This window comes from Carcharodon carcharias, chromosome 15 (genome assembly GCF_017639515.1).
Source record: "Carcharodon carcharias isolate sCarCar2 chromosome 15, sCarCar2.pri, whole genome shotgun sequence".
Lineage (NCBI taxonomy): Eukaryota > Metazoa > Chordata > Chondrichthyes > Lamniformes > Lamnidae > Carcharodon > Carcharodon carcharias.
This window is the reverse complement of record NC_054481.1, coordinates 21,034,638-21,055,609: the sequence shown is the minus strand read 5'-3', so window position 1 is coordinate 21,055,609 and position 20,972 is coordinate 21,034,638. Positions and strand designations below refer to the sequence as shown.

General features: G+C 42.4%; 1 protein-coding gene across 4 annotated transcripts in view; it reads left to right on the top strand.

Annotated features, from left to right (window-relative positions):
- Nucleotides 1-20,972, top strand: part of slc5a10 (solute carrier family 5 member 10) — a 152,425-nt gene that overhangs the window by 116,019 nt on the left and 15,434 nt on the right. For 3 of the 4 annotated variants that reach the window (XM_041206378.1, XM_041206377.1, XM_041206375.1), the window contains 2 exons: nucleotides 11,988-12,095; nucleotides 17,259-17,409. In XM_041206378.1, the coding sequence (XP_041062312.1) occupies nucleotides 11,988-12,095; nucleotides 17,259-17,409 (259 nt within the window). The remainder of the gene's footprint in view (nucleotides 1-11,987; nucleotides 12,096-17,258; nucleotides 17,410-20,972) is intronic. The other variant, XM_041206376.1, reaches the window with a different exon arrangement.

The window sequence follows — 20,972 nt, the reverse complement described above, 5'->3', positions numbered from 1 at the left end:
CTTTTTCAGCCGGTGAAAGTGGCGAGCACGCCAATGTCGACAGAGCGGAGGAACTTGTCCACTACCCGCATGGAAGTTGTAAACAAATGCTTTGGCGTACGGAAAATCATTGGAGATTTTTTTTAAAAAAAAGATCTGCCAATTACAACAAAATATAAGCATGTTTGCCTTATTTTAATTTGTTGGAGATTCCTTTAATTCCATTCGAACACAAAGGGGAGTTGCGGAAAGCCAATTGCATTCATATCTCCAGCAGCAAGTGCACAAGATGTGACGGTTCAGGGAGTTGTTTTGTATCGATTGTGGGGGTTAGCATCGTATCTAATATTAAATGACTTATTTGTCCATCTGTTCAGTAAATATATACCTAAAAAGAAAAAGTTGCAGGGCCATGGGGAAAGAGTGGGGCAATTGAATGGTGCTTCAAAGAGCCAGCATAAGCATGAAGGGCCAAATGCCCCATCTTGCTGTAATATTCTATTAATTTACTTGATAGTCAAAGTCTGAGACGAGATCTGATGTTGTGCTGCCTTGCTGCTTATCAAAGACCGGAGAAAAATTCTGCGGCTGCACAGAGTTAATGGAATAGCCAAGGAGAATTTCCTGTTCATTATCCTGGGGCATATTCCCCAATTTATTTAGCTGTCAGGGAGAGGAGCACCACAGAAGATAAGGACCCATGTGGGAGAGTTATGCAAAAATTCAGATGCCAAAGTATCTAGAATAAAAAGGGTGGCAAAAGACCCCTCCCCTTCTTCTAAAAACACTACAGTCTATGCTCGAAAATGAAATATAAACAGAAAATGCTAGGATTATACACCAGTTCCCTCAGCAAATATGTCAGGTTAATGTTAGGGATAGAGGTTGATCTGACCCTAAATGTTAACCTGCATTCCACTTTTCCAATGCTGATTCCTGTCCTGGGTATTTCCAGCACTTTCTGTTTTCAAATAGTTGTTTGGTAATACAGAACTTGAGTATTGCTGAGAAAAGAGACATGTTGAAGCTTTTCATTTTGCACCCATCGGGACACTTTGCAAGAATATCAGTATAAGGGGAAGACAACAATTTATATTATATGGGAAGAAACTGCTGATTGGTTGCCAAGTGGACTCCTGGTTGTTAGAGGCATTGCCATGGAGAATGCACCAGTGATGGTGACGGACAGTTAGCTGCCAAACATTGTTGAAATTTAAACCAGGCAGCTTGGTCAATCAGAGTCAAGCTGCCTGGTTTAAATTTCAGCAATGCTTGGTAGTTAACTGTCAGTCACCGTCAGTGATGCATTCTCCATGGCAATGCCTCTACCAATCAGAGTCTACTTGGCAACCAATCAGCATTCTCTTCCTATGCAGTATAAATTATTGTTTTCTCCTTATATTGGAATTCTTGCAGTGTTCTGATGAGTGGAAGATGAAAAGCTTCAACAGGTCTCTTTTTTCAGCAATACTTTCTGTTTTGAAAGTTTTTTGGGTTGACAAAAGGATTTTAGTTTTTTTTAATATTTTGATGAACATGGCATCTTTGTGGCCTCTAAAACAGGACAAATTTGGTTACAAAGGAAGACATGAAAATGTGTAAGAATCCATCAGTGGAGGGAATTATAATAATTGAAACGCTGTCTCAAAAATACCCTGATCTGAATTTTTTTAAGATTGCTAATATATTTCTGATAAAAATATTGGAATTCCCCAACATACATTCACTGTGGGACTTTCAGGTTTGTTTAAAGGTGAAGCAATAACTTCCTTAAAGGGATTTTATTTCCTTGGGCACTTTATTTCTGGAGGATATTGATCATTGTTTCACAATGAGGCATGCAAGCAGAGTACTAACCAAGTTAGAACAAAAACAAAAATACCTGGAAAAACTCAGCAGGTCTGATGGCATCTGCGGAGAGGAACACAGTTATCGTTTCGAATCCGAATGACTCTTCATCAGAACTAAAGAAAAATAAAAAAGAGGTGAAATATAAGCTGATTTAAGGGGTGGGGTGGGGTGGGGGGGGGGGTGGGGAGGTTGGGGTTGGGATAGGTAGAGCTGGATAGAGGGCCAGCGATAGGTGGAGATTGCCAAAAGATGTCATAGACAACGAGGTGTTGGCGGTGGTGATATTATCTAAGAAATGTGCTAATGGGAACATTAAGGGTGGAAAGCAGGACGAGCAAGGTACAGATAGCCCTAGTGGGGGTGGGGTGGGGGGGAATTGAAATAGGCTGAAAGGTAGAGATAAAACAATGCCTGGAAATACATTTAAAAATAATGGAAATAGGTGGGAAAAGAAAAATATATATAAATTATTGGAAAAAGGGGATCGGAAAAGGGGTGGGGAAGGAGGAGAGAGTTCATGATCTAAAGTTGTTGAACTCAATATTCAGTCCGGAAGGCTGTAAAGTGCCTATTCAGAAGATGAGGTGCTCTTCCTCCAGTTTGTGTTGAGCTTCACTGGAACATTGTAGCAGGCCAAGGACAGACATGTGGGCATGAGAGCAGGGTGGTGTGTTGAAATGGCAAGCGACATGGAGGTCTGGGTCATGCTTGTGGACAGACCGAAGGTGGAAGGTGTTCCGCAAAGCGGTCACCCAGTCTGCATTTGGTCTCTCCAATGTAGAGGAAACCACATTGGGAGCAGCGAATGCAGTAGACTAAATTGAGGGAAGTGCAAGTGAAATGCTGCTTCACTTGAAAGGAGTGTTTGGGCCCTTGGACAGTGAGGAGGAGGGAAGTAAAGGGGCAGGTGTTGCACCTTCTGTGGTTGCATGGGAAGATGCCATGGGAGGGGGTTGAGGTGTAGGTGGTGATGGAGGAGTGGACCAGGGTGTCCTGGAGGGAACGATCCCTACAAAATGCCACCAGGGGTGGTGAAGGGAAGATGTACTTGGTGATGGCATCATGCTGGAAATGACGGCACTTTCACTAGCCAAGTTAGCCTGGCTTGTGCCAGACAATTGGTGGGGCACTTTGTTTGTATTCATTACTTCCTTTAGGCTATATCCCATTTGGGACACGGGCATTCTGCTGTATGTCAGCCCAGAATTAAGAGTTTGAGCTGCAGCATTGGAAATATCCTGGAGAGGTTTGAAACCTGCATGTGTCGAACTCAGAGATCAGAACTTTACCACTCAGACAGAGGCTCACTCCTGTAGTGACTATGTTCTTTTCCTTTTAATAATCTTTACTCCAACCAACCCAGTATCCTGACATTTAAGGGATGACCAGAAAAGTACATGAGTGAGAAAGGAATTGAACAATATGCCATAGAGTGTGACATAGTCAGGTGGAGGAGCTTTGTGTGGAACATAAACCAGTTGGGCCAAATGGGCTGTGTTTGTGCTGTAATCTCAATCTAATTCTATGTTCTATGTAAAATGACTAAAATGTACAAACTGCTTGACTTATTCCTGTAATGAAGGGCTTATCCTATGAAGAAAGGTTGAACAGATTGAGCCTATACCATTGGAGTTTAGGAGAATGAGGGGTGATCTTATTGAATCATGTCAGATCCTGAGGGGACTTGATTGGGTGGATACTGGAAGGATGATTCCACTTGTTGGGGAGACTAGAACTAGAAGACACAGTTTAAGAATAAGAAGTCTCCCTTTTAAGACTAAGATAAGAACTTTCTCTTAGAGGGTCGTTAATATGTGGAATTCTCTTCCCCAGAGAGCAGAGGAGGCTGGGTCATTGAAAATATTCAAGGCAGAGTTAAACAGATTTTTGATAGACAAGAGAGTCAAGGGTTATGGGGGCAGACAGGAAAGTGGAGTTGAAGCCACAACCAGATCAACCATGATTTTATTGAATGGCAGAGCAGGCTCAAAGGGCTGAATGGCCTACTCCTGCTCCTAAATCCTAGGTTCCTATCCTATCATCTCCAATTGTCCCAGCATTTCCTCAAAATGGCCCCACACTAATAAGGGGCACCGCATGATAAAATGGCAATGATAAATCTATTAATAAAAAAATAAACTTATGAGATAGGAAGTTGGAACATATATGAAAGCAAATGCAGAAGTGTTTTAGGAAGATCATTTTCTATGAAGATAAAAATAACTGGAAATTTAAAACATTTGGTTATGTTTACAATAGGACTCCTAAAGAAATGAAATTAGGAAATCATTCTACCCAGTTTGAACCTCTATTCCACAACCAATGTTGGATCAATGGTAAATTTTAAATCTTGAGATTGCTGGGTTTTTGTTAACCAAACGTATTAAGAGTTATGGGACAAAGGTAGATATGTGGAGTTTAACAACAAATCAGCCACAATCTCTTTGAGTGGTGGAATAGATTTGAGGAGCTAAATAGCCTCCTTCAAATCCTATGTTCCCAACTGGGACTCCTTAAGTGTGAAAAGGGAGATATTAGGAGAATATTGTATAGCAAAAAAATCAAATTGATTTCTTTCAAAATTTTCACTACCAAAAATAGTGACACCCATTCTCTGTTAGTTGAAACAGCAAAAATAGAGAACCTAACCATCACCCTTTGACATTCAATGGCATTACCATTGCTGAACCCCCACAATCAACATCCTGGGGGTTACCATTGACCAGAAACTGAACTAGACTAGCCACATAAATACTGTGGCTACAAGAGCAGATCAGAGGCTAGGAATGCCATGGCGAGTAAATCACCTCCTGACTCCCCAAACCCTGTCCACCATTTACAAGGCACAAGTCAGGAGTGTGATGGAATACTCTCCACTTGCCTGGATGAATGCAGCTCCAACAACACTCAAGAAGCTTGACACCATCCAGGACAAAGCAGCCCACTTGATTGGCAGCCCGTCCACAAACATTCACTACTTCCTCCATCGACCAACAGTGGCAGCAGTGTGTACCATCTACAAGATACGCAATGCAGAAACTCACCAAGGCTCCTTAGACAGCACCTCCCAAACCCACGACCACTACCATCTAGAAGGACAAGGGCAACAGATAGATGGGAACACCACCACTTGGAAGTTCCCCTCCAAGCCACTCACCACCTTGACTTGGAAATATATCACCATTCCTTCACTGTTGCTGGGTCAAAATTCCGGAACTTCCTCCCTAACAGCACTGTGGGTGTACCTACACCACAGGGACTGCAGCAGTTCAAGAAGGCAGCTCACCACCACCTTCTCTAGGGCAGTTAGGGATGGGCAATAAATGTTGGCCTAGTCAGCGAAGCCCACATCCTGTAAAATGAATTTTTTAAAAATTCAAGGGGAACTTCAATCATCCTCCAAATTGGAAGGATCACCATTGACACCAAGTAGAAACTTGTAGATAATGGAGGTTCCACTGATCAGAATGCAATTATTACAAAAACACTGTGTGGTAAATCTGAAGCATTGAAAAGTTTACACTCAGAATATTATTAAGTTGAAAGCACATATTGCTATGTGTCTCAAAAGCAAAGCCTTAAACAAGTATGAAATCCCTTATATCAGTTAAATTAATTGAAGGTCAAAAGTTTCACCAACTTCTTTACAAATCAGAATAATGTGCTATAAATTAAGGTTGCATTTCATTGTAAAACATTAGTGTAATTTGTGCTTCAATTATTTTTAAAATTTTATTGCAACTTGCAGATTTTTTTAGATGCAGTGTCAACAAATAATAATCTATACAATTAAATTGTACAATATTGGTGTGGAATGTGGCATACAACAATTAGTTTGGAAGAAAAATGTTTCCTTGTATCTCTCTTGATAACATCTAAAAAGCCATCAGTTTGGTATGCAGCTCAATTGTTCCTGCAACTAAAAGCCCTATGGACAATGTCTGCGTGTGACATTGAAGCCATATATGACTCAAAAGGCACATGTTGTTTTGCAAACCTACATAAAGCAGGTTTCTTTTAAAAAAATCCTAGCATTTATGCTCTTCAAAACTATGCACTGTGGAAGTTAGAGGTAGAAATTTTGCATTCTCATTCTTTACAAAGGAGAAGCCTGCATGGTAAACAGGAGTGTCATAATGTACTTCTTTTTGTCTCCTTATTTTAAATTGGCTTTAAGTGAATATCATGTATTATTAAATGATACATATACGTATACAAATGTATCCTTTGAGGGAATCCCGCATCACAGAAATAATTTGTGGAGGAGTCCAATATAATGACAATATTGGAATTCAAACAATGGTGTACAGTTATGATTACAACTTGAAAGGCATGATTTTCAGTCATTCAAGAATGAAGTAGATTTATAACTCTGTTACCAAGACCTAAAACTGGTGTGACAAATGGTCAAATGGATTGAAAACTAGTTGTGTTCTACACTGGGTGGGAGCACCATTTGGTTGGTTAATGCCCATGCAGTGCAGGTGAAATTGTCCCTGTCAGAGATACAGTTAGTACAACTGGAAATCATATTTCAGCCATCGCACTAGTATCCAATTGCAATTGAAAGCACAAAAATACAAGTGAAATGGTCAGAATAGTGTCTGCATGGGAAGCCTGCTCATGAAATGGTGCAAATTGTGTTTTAAATTGTGACTGTTGCCTTCCAAGCTTTACTTAAAGCAGATAACATTTTAAAAACCGATTCTTCAACTTTTGATTTTTCACAGAATTGAGATCTAGAATATTTCTAGCACTAATCATCATCTTATTCTGTATATACTAATCATCATCTCATTCTGTATATACTAACACCACCCCCTCTTGTTACTTATCTTTGATTGGTTGTTGCCACACAATCTGAGCAGTTTTTTCATTGATAGTTTATGCACTGTAAGAGAATTCGAATCTTGGCACCAAATATGGTTCACAGCTTAATCCTCTTACTGTGTTTGACCAGTCTTGTCACAGACAATGTCACTAAATAGTAGATACACAGAGAAATAAATAGCATTACTCACTTTTCCCTCTGTGTAGAGATGTTATCTTTATTGATCCTTTAACCTTGACTCTCTACAAATTGTGACAGTCAAGATATTTGTAGGCCTCTAGTCATATACACTGTCAATGGTGATACATTACAGTATGACAAGTGTTATTGTGGACATGAACTCCAGAAATAAGATAATTCATATAAAACTTTCAGATGGTCAATCTAATTACCCTTAAGCTTGTCATTAATCAATCACTTTAGCCCCATTACCTATTTCCCTATCTCAGGACCATCTCGGCTGCCTCAATTCACAATCCATTGAAAAGATTTCGTCAAACAGGTATGAATCACACATTCTGCAGTTTCAGCAAAAAATAAACAGCACAGTCAGCTAAGGTGTACCCTGACACATTAAACACTAAATCATCCTATGAATGAATAACGTTCCAGCTCTTGTAGATCTCCAAGCACTTTATAAGTAAAAAGAAAGCAAAATCATGTGAGATTAAACCAAATTTTAATGTTAGATATTCATGTCTCCATAACTGTAGTACCTTATCATTCCTACCTTCACCTATGTTGCATATATCTTCAGTTTGTTTTATCATCAATTTATGCATATATATTTTTTGTAGGTCTTGTAGTATTACTGAAGGTAAGTAAGTGGTTAGACTGTCACAAGAAGGGATTGCTGTTGTGTAGATGTGGGAAGGGGTTCACATCTTGAGGGAATCTGGGAAGAACTTTGTTATAGTTCTGCTCACAGGCAGCGAGGCAGTGAATGGCAAGCCATGTTGTCAGGTGGATATAATTACAAGTTTATGTAGGCAGTTTTCATTATAAATGTAGATGTATGAATTTATAATGAATAAGGAAGTGCATGCCAATGGAAGATTTTTAGCATGTAGATAACTAGCATGTTGTCCCTGGTAAGACAGAACATGCACTGTTTTACTACATAGTATTTACAGCATGGAAACATGCGCTTTAAACAAGCATTAGAATGAGAATTATAGCAAATGAAACACATCATATTATAATAAGACTACAAAGTGTAACTATCATTAAAATGAATACTATTATAATAAGGCTACAAAGTGTAGCTTTGATTAAGTAAATGTTGGCTGACTTCTTATACAGGTCAATTAAGAGACATTTGACATTTTGTCTCTGGTATCTTCTAATGTTGGAAAATTTCTTTATGACTTTCTTGCATTGTGACAGAGAAATTTGAACATAACACTTGAAGTATAACATGAGCTTAATAGGCAGGACATGCATATTAGACATTGCACTCTATTATAATACAGATTATAATATTATAATATCTATCTATCTATATGATAGATATCATACCCATAGAACATGTATTTTTGGGAACTCTAAGAGTCAAGTTAAAATACCATCAAACAACTTCTTCGAAGGGAAAGTCATGCCGAATTCATTGAATCTATGTGTTATTTTTGCAGAACCAGTGTGTAATACAGATCTCACACTGAGGACTTGCAAATGAGATCTAAAAAGAATGAAAAGGTTTGGAAGTTGACTGGTGACTAACATCTCATATGCATACCTCAAAAGTCTTGGGTCTAGTGCTTGAATATCGAGCAACACCTTTCAAAGGTATCGCCCCTCAGAGTGCCACACCACAGAACATCACAGCCCATAGTGTTGCATTGAGTTACATCAAGTCTACAGCACAGAAGCAGGATATTTGGCACAACTAGTCTATGCCAGTGTTGATGCTAACATTTGAGAATCTGTCTATCCCACTTCATCTAACTCTATTAAAATAGCCTTCTATTCATTTCTCCGTTGTGATCATCTAGCTTCCTGTTAAATGTGTCCAGGCTATTTGCCTCACTGTGATAATGCATTCCACATGTTAAGCTCACTTTGTGTAAAAAAGTTTCTTTTGAATTCCCTCGTTATTAGTGCCTGCCTTTTCCATATGCCCCCTTGTTTTGGACACACCCACAAGCGGAAACTTTTTCAATAGCATGATAAGGTCTTGTGGTGCAATGAGTAACATTCCTGCTTCTGAGGTAGAGTGTCCAGCTTCGTGTCCCACCCTAGGACTTGATGGCCAAGGAAGGTGTGTTCATAGCACAGCCAAACAGGTTGGGTATCAACCTGCAAATTCGTCCAACACATGCCAATGGCAGGCAGTAAAAGCAAGAGAGATTCCTGGTCCGCCGTGTGATGGAAAGAACATTGGAGTCTCTACCATCGCTATCCATTGCTCCAGACTGCAACATGCATGTAAAAGTGCAAGTTGCCACAGCAACCTGGGCTCCCTGATCAAACTGTAACACGCCAGCAGGGTAGAGTTTCATCTTGCTGCCCGTGCCTTAAACTGGTATTGCAGCTCAGCCACCCATTGCAGGAACCAGCCAATCCTCCTAACAATTCAAGCATAGAGGTCGATTTCTAAAGGAATGGAATTGAAAACCATTTTAAACATGCATAGAGCCTTGGTTACAGTGCCCAGAGTACTGTGATGCCAGGCCTGAGAGTTATAATTGTTAGGAAAGACTGTAGAGGCTGGAGCTCTTTTCTCTGGAAAAGAGAAAGCTGAGTGGTGATATGATAGAGACCTTGAAGAAAATGAAAGGGTTTGATACAGATAAGGAAAATGTTTCCACATGTGTGGGAGTCCAAAACTAGGGGCCATAAGTAAAAGATAGCCATTAATAAATCCAATAGGGAATTCAGCACAAACTTCTTTACCCAGAGAGTGGTGAGAACATGGCACTCGCTACCACAAGGAGTAGTTGAGGCAAATGGCGCAGATGCATTTAAGCGGGAGTTAGAGACGTATGGAAGGGAGACAGAAATAGAATGATATGTTGATAGGATTTGACGAAGAGGAATGAGAGGAGCTCAGCTGGAGCATTAAGACAGGGATGGACCAATTGGACCAAATGGCCAGTTTCTGTCCTGTGGACTCTATGTAACTCCTTTCCATTGAATTCAACCAGAAAACGTTGGAGTCGGTATAGAGGGACAGAGTATCCTCCATGCGTGGGAAACCAAATATGCCATATTCCACTTCCAAGGCATCTTAAGTCTCATCTGAAATATGGAAATGCTCGTTTGAACCTGTTGAGTATCAGATATTTGCATTTTGCTTTAGTTGTAATTATTTGTGATTCATCCAGTGCTGAGATAAGTAGTAAATTAAAGCTGATGCTGGATATGGGCAGAACATCAAGCCTGACGGAGGTTGGAGCTGCCTGAACTTATCGCCTGCAAGTGCTAATGCAACCATTTAGCTTTCTAACAAATGATTCCCTGGCATGTGCAGTCATCTCAAATTTTTCCTGTAAGTGTCTTTTTGTAAATGATTGAAAATCATGACTAACACATCTGCAATTTCCTCAAATACTCCAGAGATCGGTGGTTTTGCACTCATCATTAAAGGAACATTTCATCACCTTATGCATCCCTGTTCAATGGAAGATATCATTTGGTAATTTAAGGATGGGAGGCTGAAACTCTCCATTAAAGTGAATTATAACAAAGTTAATCATTTACAAAAAGACATTGACAGAAAAAATTGAGGTAATTAAGTATGATAGTAAATTAGGTTAATAAACTGTGCTTTTTCAATTGGAAAATAGCAAATGTCAATCTGTTATTTAAGAAGGTGGGTGGGGGGTGGGGGGAGGGTGGTGGGTGGGGAGCACAGTGGGCATGGGGTACAATACTGAGCGACTACAGACCCATCAGTTGTGGGGTGATTATTGAAATCTATCATCAACAGATGATATTTTTTCGATGTTGATTTGAGGGTTAAGCATTGGCCAGGATACTTGGAGAACGCCTCTGCTCTTCTTTGTAGTACAGTGGGATTTTGTGTGCTCACCTCAGAGGGCAGATGGGACCTCGCTGTAAGTTCTCATCCAAAAGATGGCGCTTCCAGCACTGCGGCACTCCCTCAGCCGAACGAGTGTCAACCGAGATTTTTGTGCTCAACCCACAACCTGCTGATTCAGATGCACGGTTCCCACACTCTGTGCCACGGCTGACACCTAATGTGATTGAGAAACTATTTATCAACAATAAAGAAAAAAAGAGCCAAGTTGCATAAATGGGACAGCCTAATTCTTGAAGCACAACTTTGTGGTGCTTACAGCTGGCTGTTTACAGAATCTGGACCCCATTACACTGTCATTTCTGAATCAGTAAAAACAGACTGATGAAAAAAAAGAAAGACGTGCATTTATATTTCACTTTTTAGCATTACTGGATGACTCGAACCACTTTACAACCAATGAAGTACTTTTGACGTGCAGTCACTGTAGTAATCTAGAAAACACGGCAACCAATTTTGCACAGAGCAAACTTCCACAAGCAACAACATGATAATGACCAGATAATCTGTTTCTATGATGTTGCTTCAGAGATAACTATTGGCCAGGTCACCTCCCCAAACTGGTAACATGAGATTTTTTACATCGACCAGAGCAGGTAGATGGGTCTTGGTTTAATGTCTTATCTGAATAACAGTAGCTCCAGTACTGCAGCTTGCCCTCAGTACTGCACTGGAGTGTTAGCCTTGATTTTTGTCCTGGAATCCCCCAGAGCCATAATTCCAGCTACTGTATTCTTCAGTGTAATTCTCTGAGGCAGTGCCATTTGTCCCATTAATCGAGACATCCTCAGTCAGCTGCCAGTCCTTGAGTGACCCTTTCACAAAGCCAGAGACCATGACAAAACACAGCACAAGGACATTGATGCAAGTGAAGACATTGTTAACCATTGCTGACTCCTTCACGCCGAAAGATAATAACCCTGTTAGCAGTAACATTATAAGTACGGCAAAGATATCTGGATACTCTGCCAATCGAGGGACTTGAACCTAGAACCTTGTCATTCAAAGGTGAAAGTGTTACCAACTGAACCACAGCTGGCACAATGATCAGGTGAAGCTAGCTGATGCGGGAGGCAGATGAAAATGGACAGGATCTGAATCTAAGTTCTAAGGTTAGACTGGCTGGGCTAACTTTGGTGCAATATCAGATTATATTTTATTAAGGAAATAACAATGGAAATATCTTCACCAAAGAAATATATCTCATACATAAATTTTAATGATTACAAAATAAAATGCATGGCCAGGGCACAAACAATAATATTATTTTGTTTTGTTCACACTCAGATTCAGTCGCATGTGTCGATCCTGAAGAATGTATAAAGGTGTGTGGGACTGAAGTGGGATGTTCTAACATTGCTTTCCCAAAACTCGTGATTGAACTGATGCCTGATGGTAACTTTATTTCATAACTTTTTTTACATCAAGTTTTTTATCCTCAAGAGGTCGATGATTACAGTGACAGTGAAGGAATGGCAATATAGTTCCAATTCAGGATGTTGTGTAGCTTGGAGAGGAACTTCGGGGGTGGCGGTGTTCCCATGTGTTTGCTGCCCCTGTCCTTCCAGGTGATAGGAGTCACAGGTTTGAAAGTTGCTCTCAAAGGAGACTTGGTGGGTTGCTGCAGTGCATTTTGTAGATGGTACACATTGCTGCTACTGTGTGTCAGCGGTGGAGGGAGTGAACGTTAGTGAATGGGGTGCCAGTCAAGTGGGCTGCTTTGTCCTGGATGATGTCAAGCTTCTTGAGTGTTATGGGAAATGCCTTCATCCAGTTTAAGGACATGGAGGCAGGAGAAAGGTACGGAAATAAAGAACAGCCAATCAATGAAGGGATTCAAACATGTACTGGTTCAAGGCAGCCAGATCATGAGGGTACAGGTTGTGGCTGTATACAATTCTCATGGTATAGGAGACAACATATTGGCATGGAGAGAAGATTGGCTGGCTAACAGGAAGCAGAGAGTAGGCATAAATGGGTTTTTCCTTGTTGGCAAGATGTAATGAGTGGTGTGCCACAGGGATCAGTGCTGGGACCTCAACTGTTTACAATTGAAGGGATGAAGGGATGGTTGCCAAATTTGCTGATGACACAAAGATAGGTAGGAAAGTAAGTTGTAAAGAGGACATAAGGAGGCTACAAAAAGTAATGGATAGGTTAAGTGAGTGGGAAAAGATCTGGCAAATGGAGCATAATGTGAGAAAATGTGAAATTGTCCATTTTGACAGGAAGAATAAAAGAGAAGCATATTATCTAAATGGTGAAAGATTGCAAAGCTCTGTGATGCAGAGGGATCTTGGTATCTTAATGCATGAATCACAAAAGGCTAGTATGCAGGTATAGCAAATAATTAGGAAACCTAATATAATGTTATCATTTATTATGAGGGGTAAGTAGGGAAGTTATGCTTCAGTTATACAGAGCACCAGTGAGACCACATCCAGAGTACTGTGTACGATGTTGGCCACCTTATTTAAGGAAGGATGTAAATGCATTGGAAGCAGTTCAGGGAAGGTTTACCAGACTAATATCTGGAATGGCCAGGTTGGCTTATGAGGAAAGGTTGGACAGGTTAGGCTTGTATCCGCTGGAGTTCAGAAGAGTAAGTGGCGACTTGATTGAAACATATAAGATCCAGAAGGGTCTTGGCAGAGTGGGTGTGGAGAGGTGGATAGATTCTTGGTAAGTAAAGGGGTGATTGATTATCGGGGGTAGGCAGGATGCAGATTTGATCTTAATGAGCCATGATCTTAATGAATGATGGAGCAGGCTCGAGGGGCCGAATGGCCTACTCCTACTCCTTCTTCGTATGTTTGTATTCTGCTGCTGCTGCTGATGGCCTACAGCACCTCATGGATGCTTAATTTTGAGTTGCTGGTCAAAATATATCCCATTTAGTACATTTGTGGTGCCACAATGGAGGGCATCCTCAATGGGAAGACTCAGTCTCCACAACGACTGGCTGGTGGTCACTCCTACAAATACTGTCATGGACAGATGATCTGCAACAGGTATATTTGTGAGTATGAGGTCAAGTAGATCTTACTCCCTTGTTGGCTCCCTTACTACCTGCTTCAGTCCCAGTCTAGCAACTATGTCCTTTAGGACTCAGCCAGCTCGGTCAATAGTGGTGCTACCGAGTCACACTTCGTGATGGACATTGAAGTGCCCTACCCAGAGTACATTATGTGCCTTTACCATCCTCAGTGCTTCCTCTGCATTGTGTTCAACATGGAAGGGTGATGATTCATCAGCTGAGGGGGGCTGGTAGGCAATAACCAGCAGGAGGTTTCCTTGCCTATGTTTGGCCTGATGCCGTGAGACTTCATGGGGTCCAGAGTCGATGTTAAGGACTCCCAGGGCAATACCACCATGCTGCCAACCTCTGGTGGGACTGTCCTGCTGGTGGGATGACATACCCAAGGATGGCAACAGTGGCGACTGGGACATAGTCATGCTCAGGGAATCATACCTTACAGACAATGTTGCTACTGTTTTACTTGCCTGTGGGCCAGGTCTCCTAATTTTAGCCCCCAGATTTTAGCAAAAAGGACTTTGCACGGTCATCCGCACTGAGTGTGCCATTGTTGTTTCCGATGCCTAGGTCAATGCCGGGTAGTTGTCCAGTTTCATTCTTTCATAGACTTCATAGCACTTTGATACAACTGAATAGTTTGCTAGGACCATTTCAGAGGGCAGTTAAGAGTCAACCACATTGCTATGGGTCTGGAGTCACACGTAGGCCAGACCAAGCAAATACAGCAGATTTGAACCAGATGGGCTTTTCCAACAATTGACAATGGTTTCATGGTTATTGTTACTGAGAACAGCTTTTAAGTCCATTTTTTATGAAGTGAATTTAAACTCCACCCGCTGCCATGGTGGGATTCAAGCCCATGTCCCCAGTGCATTAACCTGAGCCGAATTACTAATGACATGAACACCATGCCACTGCCACCCCCTGATAGAACAGATAGGGCCATTTCCACTGCCAGGAACCAGAGGACACTATTTTAAAATAATTGGCCAAAAAAAAAACCTGACCTCAGAGGAAGAAAACTCCTTTACTCAGCAAATAGCCATGATCTGGATTGTGCCAACTGAAAGGGTTGGGGAAGCAGATTCAGTAGTAACTTTCAAAAGGGAACTGGCTCTCTCATTAAAAAGGGGAAAAACAGCGCTATGGGGAAAGAGCAGGGGAAGAGTGGGGCCGATCGCCGGCTCTTTTTAAAAAGCTACATTCCTCCGGTGCTGTGCGAGTTTCTGAAAAATAAAGACCCAAATGCAAAACCCCCTCGCGTCGATTCAGAAGGTGAGCGGTGATGTCATCGCCATGGCTTGTCACGTCAAAAGCCACACCCAGGGCGTGGCGTTGTCACTTACTAGCCCATTGGCAATACAGCATGTATCGGGGTGGAGTTGGGTTGGGGTGGTGGGCTAGAGGCCACTGCTTTACTTGGGCGGTCCACAGTCACATCTTGTATGAGGTGAAGACGATTTGACGTGTTGATTTGCTGGTTGCCAGATCGCCTACAGGTGAAGTCATAATTAGTTATGTGCACACCTAACAGCCAAACTGTACAATAATGCTGCAGACAAAGAGAAAGCTACACCCAGAGCAGCCAGGCTGGATCCATTATTATTACTAGTTAGTCTTGTTTAGTCAGATTGCCCTGCTCTATTGAAGAGGAAAGTAAGTTCCCCCAGCACCCCACCCCCCCATTAAGAATAATTAAAATATCAGCCGTTCTAGTAACAATCACCTTAGGGCAGTATCATTAAGGATAAAGTCACAGGCTGCACCAGAAAGGGGTAGAGAAACACTGGACGTAATCCCAAAGCCTGGATTAATAACCCAGAGACGTGAGTTCAAATCCCACTATGGTAGTTGAGGATTTAAATTCAATAAATTATATAAATGTAGAATAAGAGCTGGTATCAGTAATGGTGACCATGGGACCACTGTATTGTCATAAAAACTCCTTTTGTTCATTATTGTCTTTCAGGGAAGGATATCTCCTGTCCTTACCTGGTCTGGCCCAGCCTATGTGTGATTCCAGGCCAACAGCCATGTGTTTGACTCTTAGCTGCCCTCTGAAATAGCTTAGCAACCCACTCAGTTGTATCTAAGAAGGTGGCTCACAACCACCTTCTATTGGGCAGTTAGGGATGGGCAATAAATATTGGCCTTCCCAGTGACGTCGACATCCTATGAATGAATTTTTTAAAAATTGGAAAACAAAGTCACCAGGTGGAGGCTGACCAGCCGCATTCAGCAAAGGGATCGGACAGAGCGAGGAGATTACTAGGTCAGTTTCCCCAAAGTTTGAGCTGATATGCTGTACACAGAGAGAAGCAAATCCCTCCCCACAACTCTCCCAGTGACAAAATCCCCATGGTCACAGCAGGAACAATATGGTTAAATAAAATGGCGAACTGTCAGCCTTTCTCGCTGCTCAGGGAGAACAATCCCACCCTTTGAAGTCCCTGGTAATAAACCTGTTGATGATCCCAGTTTGTACAAATAAAAATTTTCAGATCTATGAGGAAAGACCAGGAATTAATATCTTTCAAAGTATCGGCACAAATACAATAGGCTGGATTGTCTCTTTCTCTGCTGTAGGATTCTACAATTAGCTTTAGAAATTGCTTCTGTCCTCTACCAAAAACGTACCTAACAGGTTGATGGAAATTGTTTGTTTGGGCCAATGGAGCAAACATCTAATAGAAGCTTGTAAACTGATACCAAAGAATTCTTGACAGTAGAAATATTTAAGTAATTTAAACTATTGGATACCTACATTGTTTGAATTCCCTTTTCACGGAAGAATGTTAGCCCTCCTGCATTGGTAAAACTACATTTTGATCAAAATGATCTGTTTGCTAATCTATTCTCCTCATTTCCTGCTTCATCTCATCATGCCTTTATCAGCCCTCGACTATTTCAACACACACCTGATCAGCTTCCCATCCTCTACCTTCCACACACTTAACTCCACTGTTGGTATCCTAGCTTGAACTAAGTCTTGTTCAGCTATCAGTCCTGTGCTCACTGAGCTACATTGAATCCTGTTCTGATTTTTAAAATAATTATTACCCTTGCTTTGAAATAACTCCATGGCCTTACCCCTGCCAATCCTTCTAACCTCCTCCAAACTTCATCGTACATTGAAAACATTTTATTCCTCCTATACTGACGTCTTGTCAGATTTTCATCGCTGCACCATTGGTGGCTGTGCCTTCAGTTGCCCTCGCCCTAAGCACAGCAATTCCCTCCCTAAAACTCTCCACCCCTCTACCTCTTTCTCCCCTCCTTTGAGATGCTCCTTAAAATCTTCCTCTTCCACCAAGCTTTTGCTAACCTGTCCTAATTCCCCCTCACGTGACTCGGTGTCAAATTTCATTTGATAATCGATCCTGTGAAGCGTCTTGGAACATTTACCACATTAAAGGGGCTATATGAATGCAAACTGTTGTTGTTGCTGTGCTCACTGTGCCTAAATTCAAACCTGCCATTTGGGGATAACAAGCTGTTGTTGCTCTTGGAACTGATCCCAGGTTTACGTGGGCTTATGATTGCAGTTATAATGGCTGCTCTCATGTCATCTCTGACGTCAATATTCAACAGCAGCAGTACACTATTTACCATGGATATCTGGAGAAAGATCAGGAAGGATGCCAGTGAACGGGAATTACTGCTGGTTGGAAGGTAGGATTCACTGGATAAGCCTCGGGGGGGCTGTGTGTGTACAAAATTAATTATGGCCAGGGATAGCATTTTCCTCAATGTGTGATACAAAACAAATATTAACCACGTTGATGTTAGCATAACTTTGTTTTATTGAGAAGAATGTTACCATCCCGCATGAGGCGGGTTCACAGCAGGGCGGTGGTGGTGGGGGAGGGGGTTGGGGTGGGAGTGCGGGTGGGGGGGTGGTGGTGGTTGGGGTGGGGGCGGGCGTGCTATAAAGTTGGTGGTAAAATTCATTGCAGATCAGCTCCCCGATCATATCCCACTGTCAGACAATTTAACCAATAACAGGAATGAGATAGGGCAGGCTTCCTGCTACAAAGAGGCAGAAAGCAATTTTAAATATTCAGATGTCCCTTTGCCTGGCCAGTGTCATTTTGCCGATGGCGGGTTGACTCCTCCCCTTGCCCCCCGGTTGGGTGGAGGGGCTCAGTGGCAGCCTGAGTGGCAAGTATTTTTTTATTCAAAAAAAGGGGATCACATACAGGGAAAGCAGCCTCTGCGCCCCCAGTGATCAGCTCATTGGGCTTTCCTCTACATCGATATAATTTTAAAGTTTCTTTCAAAGTTTCTTTGACCTACATAGGTGTATGCTGCCACGCTCAGCAGTGGCCACTGCACCTGATGGCGCTGCTGAGCTGCGGGCCCTCTGATTGGGCTGGCAACTTTAGGGTGGCAGCTTTAGGGGGCGGGCGGCCATCTGGCACAGGGTGTCAGCCCTGGCATCAGCTTATTCATGAGCTGCCTCCCATAAAATCAAGGGGGAAGGCCGGCTGGTCAGCCATACGTGTTGCCGACACGCACTTCCAGCTGCTGTCAGGATACGAACCTTCTTGGGAAAGCCCTGCCCATTATTTCAGTAGGTTTCCCCGTCTGACAAGGGCATTTTGTATGAACATGTGCTCCCGGTGTGGAGTTTCATCTGCTGGGATTTCAGACTCCTTGGGTACCGCAGCACAATCCGTTCAATAGACCAGAGTATCGGTACCACTAATTTACTCTGAATTGTTGGAGCGTGAAATGTTTTGCAGTGGTGAGATAGTTGACACAAAGACCATTGTGTCTCTTATGAGGATAAATATTCCAAGCAGAGGAAGATAAAGGTCCATGCGGAGAAGTCAGGCAATGAGAGCAGTCCAGATAAAAGCGAAATACTGCGGATGCTAGAAACATGAAATAACAACAGAAAATTCTGGAAAACCTCAGCGGGTCTGACAGCATCTGTGGAGAGAGAAACATTTTGAGTCTGTATGACCCTTCTTCAGAGCTCTGAAAGTCTCGAAACGTAAACTCTCTCTTTCTCTCCACGAATGCTGTCAGACCTGCTGAGTTTCTCCAGCATTTTCTGTTTTTATTATATATGAGAGCACTTCAGCGTTGCTCTGATAAAGAACTGGCATAGCCATCCTGAGCTCCTTTATGTGCTGGTGCTTGTATCCTTCCATAATTAAATAGTCATCTCTCTCTTTTGCCTGCTGGGAAACTACTGCTCCATGTTGTTGCCTTTTGCATCCTGCTTTGTCCATGTCATAGGGGTTGAGAATGTTGCTCGTGATCAAGCCCAATCCCACATGGTTTTTTTTCCTTACTGGCTCCTCTCTTCACCCCCTGTAGTTGGTTAACCACTTTCTCCTCTTTGCTTCGCTATTCCTCTCTATACATGCGGTGACCACATTCTGGAATATGTTGTTCAGGAACCTTTCCTCCTCATGCCCCTGGTTAAATGCAGCCAATTACTTATGCTCGATCAGTGTTTTTTTAAATTAATTCATGGGATATGGCCATTGCTGGCAAGGCTGGCATTTGTTACCCAGCACTAATTGCCCAAGAAGGTGGTGGTGAGCTGCTTTGTTGAATGCAATTGAATGGTGTGCAAGGCCATTTCAGAAGGCAGTAAGAGCCTGGAGTCACACATAGGCCAGACCAGCTGAGGATGGCAGATTTCCTTCCCTAAGGGACATGAGTGAACCAGATGGGTTTTTAATATTCCGCTTGGCGGACGTGCACGGCAGTCGGAAGTGCGCCTGCCAGCAAATACGTGGGCAATTAAGCCAATTAAAGAGACAATTGTAATCGATTTTGCGTGACCCGTCCACTTTTACAGTTGGCGGAAAGGCCAGTTAGCCAGACAGCCTTCACATTTTCACTGAAACCTAGATCCAGGGCAGGATGAAATGTCCAGAGTGAAATATAATAAAAAATATATGTGGGGACTGATGTTTTTTGTGTTCTGCTGTCAGATGCTTGAATGTGCTGCATAGACACATTTTGGTGCATATGTTTCTTGTCATTTAATCTGTCTAGGTCTGCAGCTCCCTGAGGCATCTCCGCAGCAGCTGTCTGCCTTCAGGGAGCTCACTAGACACGCCCGCCCGCAACCTCACCTTTGTTGGCACCCGGCCTCTTCCCGCACCCACCCTCCAGCCCAGCAGCGCTGGGGCTTTCTCAGCACGCGTTTCACGCTAGCTGCCCGTTAATTGGCCAGCCAGTGTGAAATTACATTCGGGGGCCGATCGCTACCAGAAGCACAATTCGCGTCAGCTTCTCCGGCCCGCCAATCGCACGCACCCGACGAGCGTAAGATTGAGGCGCATGACTCCAGATCATTAATGCAGGCTTCTGGATTACTAATCCTGTAGCAAAGCTGCTATGCTACCATGTATCGGTAAGCTCCGTATGAGCAATATGATCCTCCAACACATTACCTGTTTGTATGCTTTCTGAATACTTTGCAAATTCAGAATATGTAACATCAGACACCTGCATATCATTACACCAGGTCCTAGTAACAGCTCTATTCAAAAGGGTAGGCTAGAGGTGAGGCAGTTTTCCTCTCCCAGTGGGATGCAAGCCACTGACGTCTTTTTCTGGCTGGTTCAGTGTCTTTTGACTTTGTACCTTCAAGAGTTTGTGCCAGGGACAGAGATTGTATTATATGGAAGGAAAGTGAATTAACAGTTAATATCTCCTGAGAAGACTGGAGAAGTAATTTCCAGATTTTTGTCCCCCTTATTGGACCAGTTTTCTCTTCTGGCCTTGCCCATTGCTGGCTATAAAGGGAAGTGGGATGTGGTGGTACAGAGGGCAGGGTATCTAAGTTGGAGAAACAGTAGGAAGTAGATATCCTGAATGTGAGACAGGCTTCATGGTCTTTTCCTGCCTGTCATTTTTGATTGTTCGTATTCAAGAAGAGTCACAATAACATTCATTTTCTCATTTCCCTGTTCTTGTAGATTCTCTGCATGGGACTATCACTCAACCCAGCTCCCTTTAACTATCCCAGTACACAGGCATTCCATCAGAGTCTCACTCAATTGGTCCCTCTTCATTCTTTTGATAAAATAAGGATGTTTTCTGGTAATTAGGCTCTGCTGTGAGTCTCTCAGTCACTCTGGTGCTCACTCCCTCCCTTTGAGATGAGCCATTGCAGCAGAGAGTGAGCACTCAATCTGGCCAGTCAGCGCCGCACTGTGTGGATCAGAATCATAACACTGTTCAACTGTGTCAGTGTAACAAGCTTT